The 14,502-nt window shown below is 42.8% G+C and overlaps 1 protein-coding gene across 13 annotated transcripts in view; it reads left to right on the top strand.

The window, feature by feature from the left end:
• Window positions 1-14,502, top strand: part of TCF7L2 (transcription factor 7 like 2) — a 172,453-nt gene that overhangs the window by 52,329 nt on the left and 105,622 nt on the right. For all 13 annotated transcript variants that reach the window (XM_063405294.1, XM_063405293.1, XM_063405298.1 and 10 more), the window contains one exon: window positions 10,079-10,180. In XM_063405294.1, coding sequence (XP_063261364.1) covers window positions 10,079-10,180 — 102 coding nt within the window. The remainder of the gene's footprint in view (window positions 1-10,078; window positions 10,181-14,502) is intronic.

The raw sequence follows: 14,502 nt of genomic DNA, 5'->3' as shown, positions 1-14,502 counted from the left end.
CTCTCTGAATAAACAAAAAGCTACCCATTTCTTCAAAACTTTCAGTAGAAATTAGAAAGACTTCTATTTTGTGCACCTTAGGTCTACAAATTATGCCAGTTCAAGAAAAGTTGCTTACATTTAATGCATTACCTAAAGTTACTTGAAAAGTCAGCGTGCCTTTCTAAAGTCATGCCATAATTTATTTGGAATTTGCAGGAATTTCACTTATTTTCATTGGGGGTGCCCTTTAAATTGGGGAAAAATAATGCATAATGGTGTCAATTGTGGGCCATATTTGTTTTAACATCTTTTTTGTCTGCATCGCCTTTAAGAAAAAACAACATTTTATGTGTTCTTGAGGAAGAGTTTGTGTGGCTGATGATTCAACTAAGAATATTTTTAAATATACTTCTTTTAAATAGCTAAATGCATATTGCATTGTTTTGGTGGTGCTGGAGGAAACCAGAAAATAAATACACGGGGTGGCGGCTCAGGAACAAGAGGTGACAGCACAGATTTAGTGAATACTTGATTTGTTTTATTTTGCTTTCATCCCAAATGATTCACTTAGTCCTCTTCCTAAATATAATTCTTCCTACTTACCCAGGAGTCATCTTTCCCTGTGGCCAGATGGGGAGTCTTTTCCATGGGTATCCAAAGGCAAACCTTCATCTTTTCTTCTTCTGATGGACAATTGAGACGTCCAGCTTTTATCTGGAAGGAAAATGTGTGCAGCAGTCTTGCTGTCCCCAGGACCTCGTGCCATCAGAGAAGCAAAAAGGGCAATTATTGATAGGGGTTCCAAATCCTGGGAAGGGAATGTTTCTTTCCCGGCTCTCTAGGAGGGATTTGGAAAGAGCCATAATCCTGGGTTAGGAGTAATTTGTTACAGCAAGATGATACTTGAGTGGCAGGAGGATTCTGGCAGAGGCAGCAAGAGGGTTTTATTCAGAGGAGTGGCTGGTCTCGCAGAAGGTCAGGCTGACACAAATCCTACCCCAGCCCACAAGTTTTGTTTCTCAGCCAGCACAATTAGCTAAGGGGACTCTCGACCTCTTTTACATCTTTCAAAGACATCTCCACACATCTGAGCTAAAAGATTACAGCAAGGAATGTGGACCAGGATATGATGCAGTGGAAAGTTTTTTCTCCAAAGTTCTTTTTTGAAAAACAAAACCTCAGCAGCAACCTTCCCAGTTTCTCCTAGGAGGTCAGAATATTGCTGGTTCCCGTCTTATCTTCAGGACTTCTTTCCGGAGGTTGCCTTAAGGTTACATTTTTGTGTGAACTTAAAAAAAACCCAAAAAACAACAAAAGATAAAATTTACCACCCCTAGGAAAAGAGAATTTTGCAAGTTCTTCGTTTTCATGAAGGCCTGAAACACATGGAGCCATCTATTCTGCAGTTACCCCTTGTTGCATTGAAGGGCCAATCACACATGGAAACCACAAGGGAGGTGACAGGAAATTTGGTATGAAATTTGCTGGGTTTACTAGAGAGTGGCTCCCAGCAGTTCACCCAGAATTGCTACATCGACAGGAATTTTTGTGGTAGTGATTAGAGTCATGAGTTTCACTTACCCAACACTGGAAGAAAATATGACTCTTTCAGTAAAACCCTCTTAGGCCACATTACAATAATGAGGAAACTGCTAAATTCTCCTGTAGCACCTTTTCTCAGGGATCTCACCCACCTGTGCCACTCATTCACAGGTACTTCACAAGATCTGAGATGAGAATTTGGATCAAAGAGTGAAGAAACCCCTCCCAACCAAGATAGTCTGGGAGGCCCCTTTTGTCATGCCTCTGCTGGCTTTTGATAGCTGGAGGTGCCAAGCACTTTATAAATCAACCCTTTTTTGGCTGAAAGAGGGTAGGTCTAGATTAGGTATTAAGAAGAAATTCTTTCCTGTGAGGGTTGCCCAGAGAAATTGTGGATGCCCCATCCAAGGTCAGGCTGGAGGGGGCTCTGAGCAGCCTGGTCTCAGTGCCCCTGTTCATGGCAGGAAAATTGGAACCTTGGATGATCTTCAAGGTCCTGTCCAACTCCAGCCATTCTGTGATTCTGTGACTGATGCAGGACAGAGTTGTAAGAAGATAGGCCTCTTTATGTCTGGGGATTTTTTTACCTTCACACAAATACATGCAGTGGAAAATGGTACCAGTTCAGTATCATGGTCATGTAGAGATGAATTTCCTGATGGGCTTCACTACAGGGTACTGAAGGAGCCTGGTTGATGCTTCCTGTAATTAGGAAACATGTTGTCATGTTTCCCCTTCCATTCCAAACTCCAAGTGGTGGAAGTGAAAGGAAAGATGGGACAGGTTTGGAGGGCCCTCTTTGCTCCTTGCACAGCTGTGCTGTCCTGTGCTACAGATCCATGTGTGGTGAGCAGGGAGCAGGATGGGGCAGACATGTTCTGCAACATTAAAGCAGAACCAAAGCTGCATGACTGCTGAGCACTGTTATTTTGTGGGGTTTTTTCCTTGCTTTCCTTCTAAAATTTTTTAGAAAGTAGTTGCAAGGCTTGAAGTTTCAGCCCCTCCTTTAGAAATAGAACGATGCTCTTAACAGAGTTGGAAAGTTTTAAGGGAGGCAAGGTTCCCCTGGAGCAGCTCCTCTATTAGAATGGAGGTAGCTCACTGCCATGGTCTCTAACATGCTGTCAAATATCTTTACTGCCTTGATTTAAAGGGGAGGAAAGGAATTATATTTTATAGACCATAAAATGCATTCTTGGACTTCATGCAAACACTAGTTACCAATTGTTCTCTCACTTTCTGGGAGATTGCCAGGATGAGAAATTGTGTGTCTGTACATCAAATTGTTTGGTGAGTCTGGGAGCCTGGTTAAACTGTGAGTATAAGCAAGATACAACTACAGAAAGACTTCCTTGAGATTTTATGACTGTCCCATTCTTTATCTAACAGAAAATCAATGCTTAAGTGCAACAGAACAGGTTGCAGAGAAAATTTGGGTAAAGTAGCTTAAAAATAAAGTTGGGGTTTTTTTCTGGGTTAAAGTAGATAAAATGCTTGTTCTTGTTCCTTGACTGAAATTATGCTTTTATTTGTACCTGTCTTATGGAACAGCACTTTGCAGACAACTGAATACTTCTCAGCCAACCTGCTGGTTTGTGCAGCGATGATTGTGGGGTCTTACACATTAAATGCGAAAAAAGTAATGGTGCTTTCCCAGGCTCCACCCAGGATTGAGAAATACAGCCTGCAGTTACTTTGCAGAGATACCATGTGAACAGCAGAAAGTAATGCTGTACTTCTGTGTCACATGAACACTCTTCCTCTTGTAAAGCTAAAAAAATTATTTTAAATTCCTGCAATAGCTGATTGTTCTTTACTTTGCTTCTTTATGCTTGGTGTCAGTATCCCAGAACTTAACTGTAGCCTACCAACCCTGCCCTCAGTAGAAGGAAAAAACCTGTTTTAGTTCAGTGTTTCAGTGGAACTGATGGCAAGAGTACCTTTCATCCATGTCAGAATGAGCAAATAATTATCTGCATTTGCTTGAACTTTCATAGGCAATAATTTTTGAGGAAGCTGCTGGTCATTCTCTTTAACTCTCTCCCACTCTAGCCTCCTCTGCACCCTTATCACTGAGTACTAAAACCCGTGCAAGGGGGGTGATGCCTGGTGGTGGTAATGGGATGGAGCTGTTGCACTGCACCTCATCTGGGATGCTCTTCTGGGATGCAGGAGAAGAGCCTGGAGAGCTCAGGAGAAAGCACAGGCTCTGCACAGGCTCTCTGGTGTTGGGACATTCCCACATGTCCAGTCAGGAGGGCTGCAGTTGTCGAGGAGCCTGTGGGGCTCAGGCTGTTGCTTTGTGCCTTATCCCAGGCCAGAATGGGCATCCTCTTTGCCCATCAGCTTGGATTGCTCTGTGCCTTCAGTGAGACCTCAGTGAGGCCTTCCAGATCTCAGGGTTTCTGCTTTCAGAAATCCTTCTTTGAGATTATCTTGGGCTGTTTAATCACTAACACATTTCTCTGACACTCAACCAGGGAGGACTCAGCTGTCTCATTTTTCTGCCTTACCAGCACCTCAGCAGTGTGACAAAGGCACAGGCAAAATACTGAAATGGGCAACTCAAGGTCCCTGTGTCAGGGACTCCTGTGTATTACTGGAAGGGAAGGAGACAAGGTCACTGAAATTCTCAACAATGAGAGAATTAAAGGACATTTTAAATTTAGAAGAGGCCTTATGTGCATGTGTCAGTGCTGGGACATAACACCGGTTCCTGGGTTTTGGGCCACTTTGCCCTTATTTATGTATTTTACCTAATAATTTTTTTTGTGGTGTTGCAATAGTTTAAAGGATCATAGTAAAATAAAACGTGGAGATATATAACAAATACTTCCATGTTTTACGATTTTATGCTTTAATTTCTTGAATGCTCTGGGGAAATCTTCTGTGTGGGAAGGACCGGTCTCACTGAAATCAACCTTCTGCTTTTGTTTCGAGCAGCTCCCCTGTGCCTCGTGGTGCTGCATTACATATTCTGTAGAAGGCTCAGCATCGTGGGTGGTGTCTATTAGTTCTCATACAAAAAATTCCAGACATTGCAGATCTGCAAGGAATAGGAGTTCCTTCAACAGCCTGCTTCAGTTATTTAAAACAAATCCTTCAGATTTTGCTCTCACACGGCACACCTCTACAAACAAGATGATAACTGAGGACCAGAAATAAGGTGTTGAGGTAAATTAAGCAATGGAGCAGGATCTGAGGGTCTACATTTAAATCTTTAGAGGCTTTTCTTCTAATGTAAGTGGGGACACTGGTAGGTGACAGACCTTTCTTTGTAGGTACCAAGATGAGTATCCTCTTGGAACTATTTCTTTCGTCTATGGAGAGCAATTATGGCCTTGTTAATCTTTGTTCTTGATTGGCTTCTCCGTAGATATCAGCTCTCCCCTCAGCACTGTGATCTCCTGTGTTGCTACTGTATTATCTCTGGTTAAAATTTGTCTAGATGCTCTGTCCCAAAAATACTTCTAACTAAACATTGGAGAAACTCCTGTCCTTCAAGCTGACATCCAGGTGTGTGCTTCCACATGATTCTACAGTGCTGGCCGAGGGAGAGACTAACCCCCAAACTAGGATCAGGAATAATTCTATTTGAGATCCAGGGAGAAAGTGCAGACTTTGTTGATGTGGCCCAGTGCTTAGGGGAGCTATTGGAGACCAGTGGCATCAAGCTGACTCCAGGAGCCTTGCTCCTGCTTGTTTCAGTTCCTGGGAGCTAATAAGCACCAGCTGCAGGAAACCTGAGCTGGAAAGCATTGTGCAGCTTTCCTTCTGTTTAAAAATATGGCCTTTTTTTCCCCTTACTGTGTTTATGTTTTTATATGTTATAGAACATCACTTGTAGGGCAGTCTCTCGGTGAAAACAATAGTGTGACAGGGGGACAGGTCCAGGTTGACACCGGTGCAGGAAACACCTGTGAGCTCAGTGCCATCCTTTCCTCCATGGCTGCACTGCTGTGAGCCCTGCCCTGGCCTGTGGGGCACCTGCTGGCCCTGAGTTAGAGCCTCCAGCAAGCTCCTCCAGTGCTGGATGTGAAGTTCAGCTGCTTTTGACCAACTCTGCTGTGAGAACTTGGGAAAGATGTTTGTTTGCCCAGCCAGCACTCAGGAAGGTGGCTGCTCTGGGGGGTGGCTGTGCAGAGCTGCTCCTGGCTTTGCAGGACCCTCTGGAGATGGGAGGTGTGGATGTGTAGGAAGGTTCTTGGGGTTTTTTTATTCCTTTCTACAGAAAAAATCTGGGCCATTCAAATCATTTGCCTTTTCCCTTGTGCTGACAATTTAACAGCCTTTTTAAAAGCTTTGGTTTCTCTCAAGTACGCTTGCCCCATACTTGTTTTAATTCTTGTGTGGAGGCCTGGAGCTTAACAATTATTTTGCTTAAGCTCTCTGAGACTTGCCATAAAACTTTTTTTTTTTTTTAATGCACACATGCTAATGATCCCCATCAGACCATATTGTTAAACAGGGAATAAACTACATGCACCATGATGACATTATTTTAAAAAAATGTTAAAAGCAGGCCAGCAGAGCCCATTTCAACAGTTTTGTTCTGAAATAATTTGCACAGATTTGTTAGAGTTAATTTGTTGAAAAGTTCAGTGTTTGTACAGGCAAGTCCTGATTTCCACACTGAGGCACAAGAAGCAGGACAGGGTGTCCAGCATTTGCAGGAGCAGAATGGTGAGAACTTTCCCTCCCTCTTATCCTTCTCCCCCCTCCAGCTGCCTGGTGCAGGAATGTAAAAGCAGTGTCAGAAGGCTGGGAAAGTCAGCTTTGGATTTTTTGTGGACTCCTTGCAAATCAGAGGAACTGTCTGGCTCAAATCTGCATTTAGGGCCAAGAGAAGAGGATTTCCTGCTATTTAGTTGCTTGAGGAAGGAAAGGATTTACCTCTGTGCTGTAGCAGGACCTAATTTTTCTCCTTTTTAATAAGAGTATCATAGCACAGGGCAGCAGTAGCAAACCAGCAAGAGCAAGCACGGCTCTCCCTCCTCTTCCCCGAGGTGATGCAACTCCCCCCTGCCCAAGCATCCTCCTGTCACAGCTCCCAGCCCCAGCAAGGGCTTGGCATGTCCCTGCACTCTGAAAGAGAGAGTTGTGGAGGGGGCGGCTGCTCGGCCACCATCTGGATCCAGTTAGCTCTCTCGGCAGTAGGGCTGAGTCTCATTTCCTCCAACCAGTAATGTTATATAGGCAGTGATCCTGTTCTGCCCTAACATAATTGAAAATTATGTGTATTGTAGACTCGCAGCGCTGAAATGTAGACTTGTAAAAATCTGTGGCTCAGGTAGCCTGTGGAGATTGAATTTGGCACACAATGAAGCTTTTATGTAAAGTAAGAATTATAAGCCACCACGTCAATATTGTGTTACAGGCATGACAATTCTTGGATGAGGAGGCCTTGAGTCAGGCTCGTCACCTTAAACAATGCTAATATTTCATACTTTATCAACAGGGCTGGCATTTTGAAGCCAGCAAATCAGACTTTTTTGCTTTTGGAAACATCCTGCCATTGAAGCTGTGGGTTCACTAGCTTGGCCTGGGCATTGGCTGTGGGCTCTGGCCCCCTCTGCTTATCTGACAGACAGAACATCTTGGCGGGGCTGGGAGGCTGCTCTGGATCCTGGCCACTTGGTAGAGCTCATGGAAGTTGCTTTATCGACCCTTGTGCTTTACTGCTTTCCCTTGGGTCTGGTTATTTGATTTTATTTTGTCTCCCACTGGTGTGTTATCCACTGGTAGAAATGGAAGCTGTCCATGTCTGTGCTTGCTGAGCCCTCTGGGTTTGGACTGTTCCTGCTGGGCTTCATGTGCATGTCCAAGAGAAGCTGATAGTGCTTTAGCCTGTGCACTGTAAGACTTGGATCCTCTTTACCAGGGGTGGGCAAGAGAAGGGCTTTACTGGGAACCCAGACTAAGGGTTTTAAAGGGAGAAAAACAAAGTGTAACAGTAAGATCTTCTGAAACGTTCATCTTGCCCTTAGGTCAGCCTGGTGTAGGGGCTGAAAGTATGTGCTGAAAGCACAGGCAGTTGTGGGATAGAGGTGGAGTGGGAGCAACCATGCCTTCTTGCTCTGTTTCTTCTAATGGAATTTATTGCTAGTAAAAACCAGCAGAACTGACAGTCTTGAAGGCTTTGTAATCCCTGCAATAATTACTGACTGGATGGGGTCTGCTGTGAGCTCACCCCTGCTGCTTGTCAGTGCCTCTGTCTGCCCTTGGGGCAGTCTCAGAGAAGCCCACGTGTTTCTCAGCCTGTGTTACAGGACAGCTGCTGACCTGAGCTCCTCACAGGCTGTCATGGTTGTAGGGATTTCTAGGTTTGACTGTGGAATGATCATGGAAAAATAAAGGTGGTAAGGTTTTTTTTTTTTTTTTTTTGTGGGTAATGGCTTGGTGTCTGTTCCCTGAAAAGCCACTGTTTGTTTGAGCTGTCATGTTCTTGTAGGGCCTTCAGCCACTGTAGCTTCTTGCTCTCCAAAACCATTGTGGACTTTGAAGCAGAGTCATACTCACATTCTGTGAGAACGTTTTGCTTGGAAGAAGGGAAAAATACTTCCCTGGTTATCTGGAAAACCTGAGGAAGGCAATAGTAGCTGTGAACCCATCAGGACCCGTTCTGCAAATCCATGCGCCCCTCTAATGTGGTGGTGTTTCGATTGCTGTCTAAGAAAACTGGTGGGCTTTTAAAAATGTAGCAGTTGACTTCTTTAATAGTGCCATCTGCAAATCTGTAATGTATCAGATTTCCACTCAAGTTGAAAATTTGGCTCTCAGTTGGCTTAGGCTTTGGGTCCAAATTCTACACACTCGGGTTGCATTTTTAGGCACTTTTTTGAAACCACAAAGGGTTAGAAAGTTACTTTAACATCATCTCAACTTTAAAATTTATGTTGTGGTCACATATACTGAAGAGCAGGGATTTGATGCAAGTGATCAAATATCTGGAGGCTTACAATCGAGTTGTAAGAGTTAGAAATATTGCTTATGGGTAGTCTAGTTCTGGTTTGTTTGGGTTTTATTTCTTGTTTTTAAGAAGTGCTGAAACATTCTGGTCCACATTGCACAAATCCCAAATGTGAACATGAATAAAAACAAGACTTCTTGGAACTTGTGGAACTCATATGGGGCACAAATCCAGAATATGGGTTTGTTTATTTACATTCCAGTAGCTCAGAAAACTCAGGCCCTCCAAGTGATGGGAATTGGTAACACATTCTCCTGCTGGCTTCTGCTTTTTGGGCACCTCAGTGCCCACAGTCTTGTAGCAAGCAGGCCTTGCATGTGAGCAAATGTTTTGCATACATGAGCAAATGTGATAGATAGTGATGTGCTGAAGGCATGGAACCAGATCTCCTTCCTTCCTTCCTTCCTTCATGGGGATTCAGATACAGCTTCCCTTGTTCGCCTGGAGTGGCGGGGGCTGTTTGTACGCAGTGGTTCTTCAAGGTTACTCTCACTTCAAAAGAAGAAAAAAAAAAAGGAAAAGGAAAAAAAAGGAATGGGTAAAAATAACTATTTCTCTAGTAGGTATTTTCTAGGAATAGATCTGTCAGGTCAACCAGCATCTAGTGCTAAATAGGAGCTTCTGCAGTGGCCTGATCTATGTGTGCAGCTGCTTTTCTTAGTTCGGGGAGGGGGCTGAATGTAAGTGGCCGTACACATTTCTTCCAGCACAATACAGGGCTTTTAGAGGTCCTGTATTAACCTGTGTTAACTGGGACAGCACAGCACCGTGCAGAGAGAGAAGCTTGGGCTGAAATTATATTTAGATGTACAGCACAGAACTTTGTTTGGGATAACTAATTTCTCTGTGGACCTGCTTTTGTTCAGAGTTGAGCACTTCTGGTGCAGTGAGCTGAAGTTTTTCTTGCTTTTGAATCAGTGGTCTCAAATGCTGCAGACATGGTGGCAAGTGCCACAGAGAAATTGTGGCTGTCCCTGAGCCAGGGTTGTCTGACAGGAGATAAGCTAGAAGAAAATCCATGATGTCTTCCAGCAATGATGAAAAGTAGAGAAAATAGGTGCTAAGACCCAGCAGTGCTGGGTCTTTTTTGGGTAGTGCTCTGTCTTTTTGGGGTTGGGCTCATACAGCACTGGGGAGTTGGAGCAGTTGACTTGGTACATTGTTGACAGATGACCCAATCAGTAATGAGATCATATTCTTAATTCATGATATGCTTCCCCTCTCCTGACACTGATATCCACCTTTTCCCTTGTCCCATACTCTCCATGGTTATGTTATTTTGTTTCTTTATGGGTTTTATTCTACTTCTAGATTTGCTATGATTAGTAAAATAAATGTAATACTGTCTTTGCAATATGCTTTGTTCTCTTATTCCTGAACTGTAACACAGTGGTGTGAAATTGTCAGTTTTGCACAGATTTTGTCTTCACAAACATGTAAGGTTGTCTTAATTTTTTGTTTCAGTTCTTTGCATAAGTTTTAATTTATACTTTTTTATCCATGTTACCTAAGATTTGTTATTTTTTTTTTGTCTTTCTTTTCTGAACTCATTTTTCTTTTCCCATTTTTGTTTCCTCCATCCAGTATCTGCAGATGAAATGGCCACTGCTTGATGTTCAGGCAGGGAGCCTTCAGAGTAGACAAGCCCTCAAGGATGCTAGGTCTCCATCTCCAGCACACATTGTTGTAAGTAAATGCAGAAAGATGTTCTTCCTTTGTTTTTTTGTTTTTTGTTTTTTGTTTTTTTTTTTTGAAGGCATTTGACATTAATGGAATTGGTTGTCATCAGTTTTCTTTTACATAGACCAAAGGAGAAATATCTCAAAACAAACAAATCCCTAACAAGCCTGTGGTAAAAAGAGGGAATACTTTTGTTATCACTGGACTGTTTATGAAATTGTCATCCATGTACCTTGCAGGAGACCAGGGAGTCAAAAATGCTCTAAATTTACACACTGCAGAATTACGTGGTGGCAGTGGAGTCCAGTCAGGGTGGTTTACACATCCAACAGTGTTGAAGTGAAGAGAGTGAAGAAACTGTCTGGAAAGCATTAGAAAAATCAAACCCAAGCCTATTCTATGTCCTTTATTTAAAGAAATCTTTTCTTATTGTAAAATCTTGGATGAGAGTTTGAGAGTCAGTCAGGTTTTTTACCTGGCTGAAGACTCAAAAGAGCCAAGTTCAACAAAGCACATGTTCCTTTCTGTTGTGATGACTTCTCATTTAGTATAAACATTGTTATCAAATGTTTACTACTACCTACAAAAATATAAAACTTGCTTTATAATGAATAATATTTAAAAAAAATCAAACTTAAATTTTCAATTCTTGGTTAATTTTTCTTGTGCTTCTGTTAAAACAGTGTTGAGTTTGCAATGTTCAGTACAAATTTACATGAAGAGTGGTTTGGGGGTTTATTTTGCTTTCTAAAACAGCATCCGTAGAGATCTAGAAGGAAATGGTTTGTTTATGTGATTTGCAAGAGAGGTGATTGCAATGATCCATCCTCACCCACAGCCAGTGTCAGTGCCATCTATTATTAGGGAGCATCTTAGCTCTGACTATTCATCTGGGAAATTTACCTCTGGAGAGAATGGCATGTACTGGGTTACAATATTTCTTCTGAAAAAATCTATATCAAGTTTAATCTATATCAAGTTTAAGTTGATTTTTTAAAAAAACCCTTTTTTTACAACCATTGGATGATAAGGTAAATACTGAGAAAAGAAACTGCTCATTCTTTACTTTTTGCTCTATAGTCCGGAGCTGACACAGCTAGTACATCATCCAAGGCACACACATTTTTGCTAGAAATCTCAAATCATACCTAACATTTTGAGGTGCTTCTTTTTCCATTGTTGTCTCTTTAAATTGAGAATTGTGAGCGTGTTGTGATGAGTGTCATAGTTTTTTATTCAAAAGGATTTCAAAAGAAAAAAGATTTCCTATGTTTTAGAATCCATAGCTTCTAAATCCTTCAATCCATCAGAGAGCAATTGGAACAAGACTGGTATCTGCCCAGTTGATATCTAGTGCTGGCTGCTTCACTTTTTCAGAATTACTTTGCTTTTCCTTCCTGTCCACTTGGGCTGTCACTGGAGGAAGAGATCAGAGAAAAGATGTCTGGCTGGTTAATCAGAAATCTACAGTCATCAAAACCTGCCAACATCTTACTCCTAATAAGAAATGAGCTAGAGAAACTTTCCTATTTTAATTTTTTTCTTTTTACTGCTGTGCCAGAGCACTAACACAGGGGGTGGGAATGTTCCCAGAATGTTCTGACGTGGTGGTGTCAGGCTCCTAGGAAGAGATGGAGAGAGAGCAAGAGGCTTCTCCTGGGTGGTTGCAGCTGGGGAGGGCAGGATGTGTTTGGTTGGGATCACCTGAGCATTGTCCCTAAGCCTCCTGCCCTGCAGGAGAGCAGGCACTTGCCTCTAAAACCCAAAGCAGCCTATGAGGGTTTGCACTGGGGCCTCGGCTCCCCTGACTCTCTCCAGCCCTTCCAGCAAGGTGTGGGCGAGGTGGAGATGAGTGGTCAACAAAATATTCACAGAGGGTTCAAAACTCACAATCATTTTGGAGAATGAAGCGAGACCTGCTTCCAGGGAGGCTGAGGTTGATCTGCTTTGTGTTTTGACCATTTATGGGGTTCTTATGGGTCTCTTTAAAATCTGTTTCACTCTGCTATTCAATAAAAAGCATATTTACCATAGCAACCACTTAGGCCATGAGGAACATATACTACCTCCGAGATGGAGGCCACTTTCCGAAGGAGCCACAGCTGGCATTTGTAATGTGATCTTTTGTGCTACTTACAATGTTGGAGGGAGAGGAGGCAGAAGAGGGAGTGAGGGGGAGAGCAGCGCGTTTTTGGGAGGGGGGGGAGGTTCTGCAAGGTTTAATGTTTATTTCTAGCAGCAAACTGTTTTGCCTTGTTCTGTTAAAAGATATAAATAAGGGGTAGCTTTTTCCACCCTTTTTCCTGGCACCGACCCCAGGCCACATTAATTTTGCAGAGTGAAAGTGGTCTTTTTCTTTTTTTTTTTGGTAAATAAAGTTAGAGCGGGTAATGGCATTTGGGGGAGATAAAGTGGCTGCAGATGCCAGCTGGCCTGGGATGTGTCAGGCATCTCTGGTGTCCCCATTGCTGCTGCTGTGCCTGCCCACAGCACCTGGGACCTGGCTGCTCTTGCACAGGGCTCTGCATCCACTTCTGCATTTGTGGAAACACAGTTAATCTTTTTGTGGAACGGGTATTTCATGGGCATCCTGATGTTTCTGTGCAAGTGTAGGGGTAGAGACTAGTTCTCTACCCTGGTTGCTGTGTCTAGTCTACCCATCAAGTGTACCTATGCCAGTTTTTCATCTTTTAGTCAGTTGGTCTGCCCTGAAGATCTGTAGGAAAATGCTAACACCTGCAAATCACTTCTTATCTTTCCCCTATCTCTGAAATCAGGATTTGAGGCTAATCTTCATAGCTGGATTACAAAGAGAGGAAAGGAGAGTGTGGCAGCTTGGGTTTCCCCCTCCTTTTTTTTTTTCCGCTTCCTTTTTTTTCCCTTCCTTGTTTTTTTTCCCCTTCCCTTTTTTAAAACTCTTTCTTCTCAATGCTTGGCTGTGACAACCACAAGCTCCGTGTTGGCCTTTTTTACTCCCAGCTCCAATGAAACTCCCCTTAGGAGTTCAGCCTAATGACTCAAGGCTGCATAACATGGCTGTCTGTAATGTCTTAAGTGAAATCTGTTCTATTTGTCAGCCATCCTCCTTTCAGATTTGTTTAAGAACATTAAGTTAAGACTACAAAAATTGAAGCAAAAGACCAGCATGAATAATTTGGCTGGATTGCTGTCCCCAGTGCCGAGGGCTGGGTTAATACTGCTTTTTCATGGCGCTTGAGAGAGTCTCCAAGGCCCATAATGAGAAACAGAATATTAAACTGAAATTATGTTTAGTATGTCTTGAGGAAGGTACAGCATGAAGCTCCATTTAAGACCAGTGCATTTATTTACATTTAGGTGCTTCACTCATCTGGTTAGACTTTTTGCATCTTGCTCTGGCACAGTCATGCTGCTTATCTGTGTCCAAAGGTGAAAGAAAACTGGGGAAAAATTGTTTTAATAGTATATTATTAAGCTTACTAGGTCAAAATTTTGAATTCAGCCTGCAGATAGTACTGTTATGAGACTGGGATATTTTTGAAGTGTGGCTTATGGTTATTTGCCCTCTTTTTTTTCTGACCTTTGATTTCATTGAAGGTATTAAGATTTTGTGAAGCAGTCTTAGCAGGAAGTTTTGGGTGAAGAGCAGACCCCAGCTGAGTGCCTTGCTCTCAGGGGGTGGGGTGCTAATTGTCCAGGAGTCCCATGGTCAGTGTGCACCCGATCTGATCCATGTGTGTGCTGCCAGCGTGGTGATAAGGATGAGAGACGGGTGATGGAGGAGTGGGAATCTCACAAAAATGTTTTCTGTTGCAGCCTGGACAGGGAGGTAAAAATGAGCAAGGTATGTCTGTGTGAGGATCTCCAAAATCTGCTCACTGCAGAAAGCAAGCTCCCTTAAAACCTCTTTTATCTGTGTGCATTCCTGCAACCTTAAGGAGAAAACCAGTGCTGCTCTTCCATGTTCCCTGCAAAGTAAATGCTCTGACTCAGCCATACCCTGCTTTGGGCAGGAGTGTGGGTGAAAGACCAGTCCTGGGATCTTGCCTCCTGCAGGCTGTACAAAGACTTGATTTTAGCTTCCTTTGTACCTGGCAGAAACATTCAGAACCCAAGATGATGGTGGCTCGGTACAATATATTCCTTATAAAATACTGAGGGGTTTAAAAAATTCCTGCATTTTGAAGTAAATGTCAATGTTAACCTCAGGGGGAGGACTTCCAGTACTTTTTGGCCTAATATGTAAGGAACACAGCCATATACTAGACTGAATCACCAAGAACAAAGAATCACTGTGCAGTAGTGTATCTATTTTTTTTCTTTTTTTTTTTTTTTTTCCTTTTTTTTTT

The sequence above is a fragment of the Prinia subflava genome, chromosome 9 (genome assembly GCF_021018805.1).
Source record: "Prinia subflava isolate CZ2003 ecotype Zambia chromosome 9, Cam_Psub_1.2, whole genome shotgun sequence".
In the NCBI taxonomy this organism is placed as follows: Eukaryota; Metazoa; Chordata; class Aves; order Passeriformes; family Cisticolidae; genus Prinia; species Prinia subflava.
Note: the sequence above shows the minus strand (reverse complement) of the source record. Positions and strands in the feature narration are given on the sequence as shown.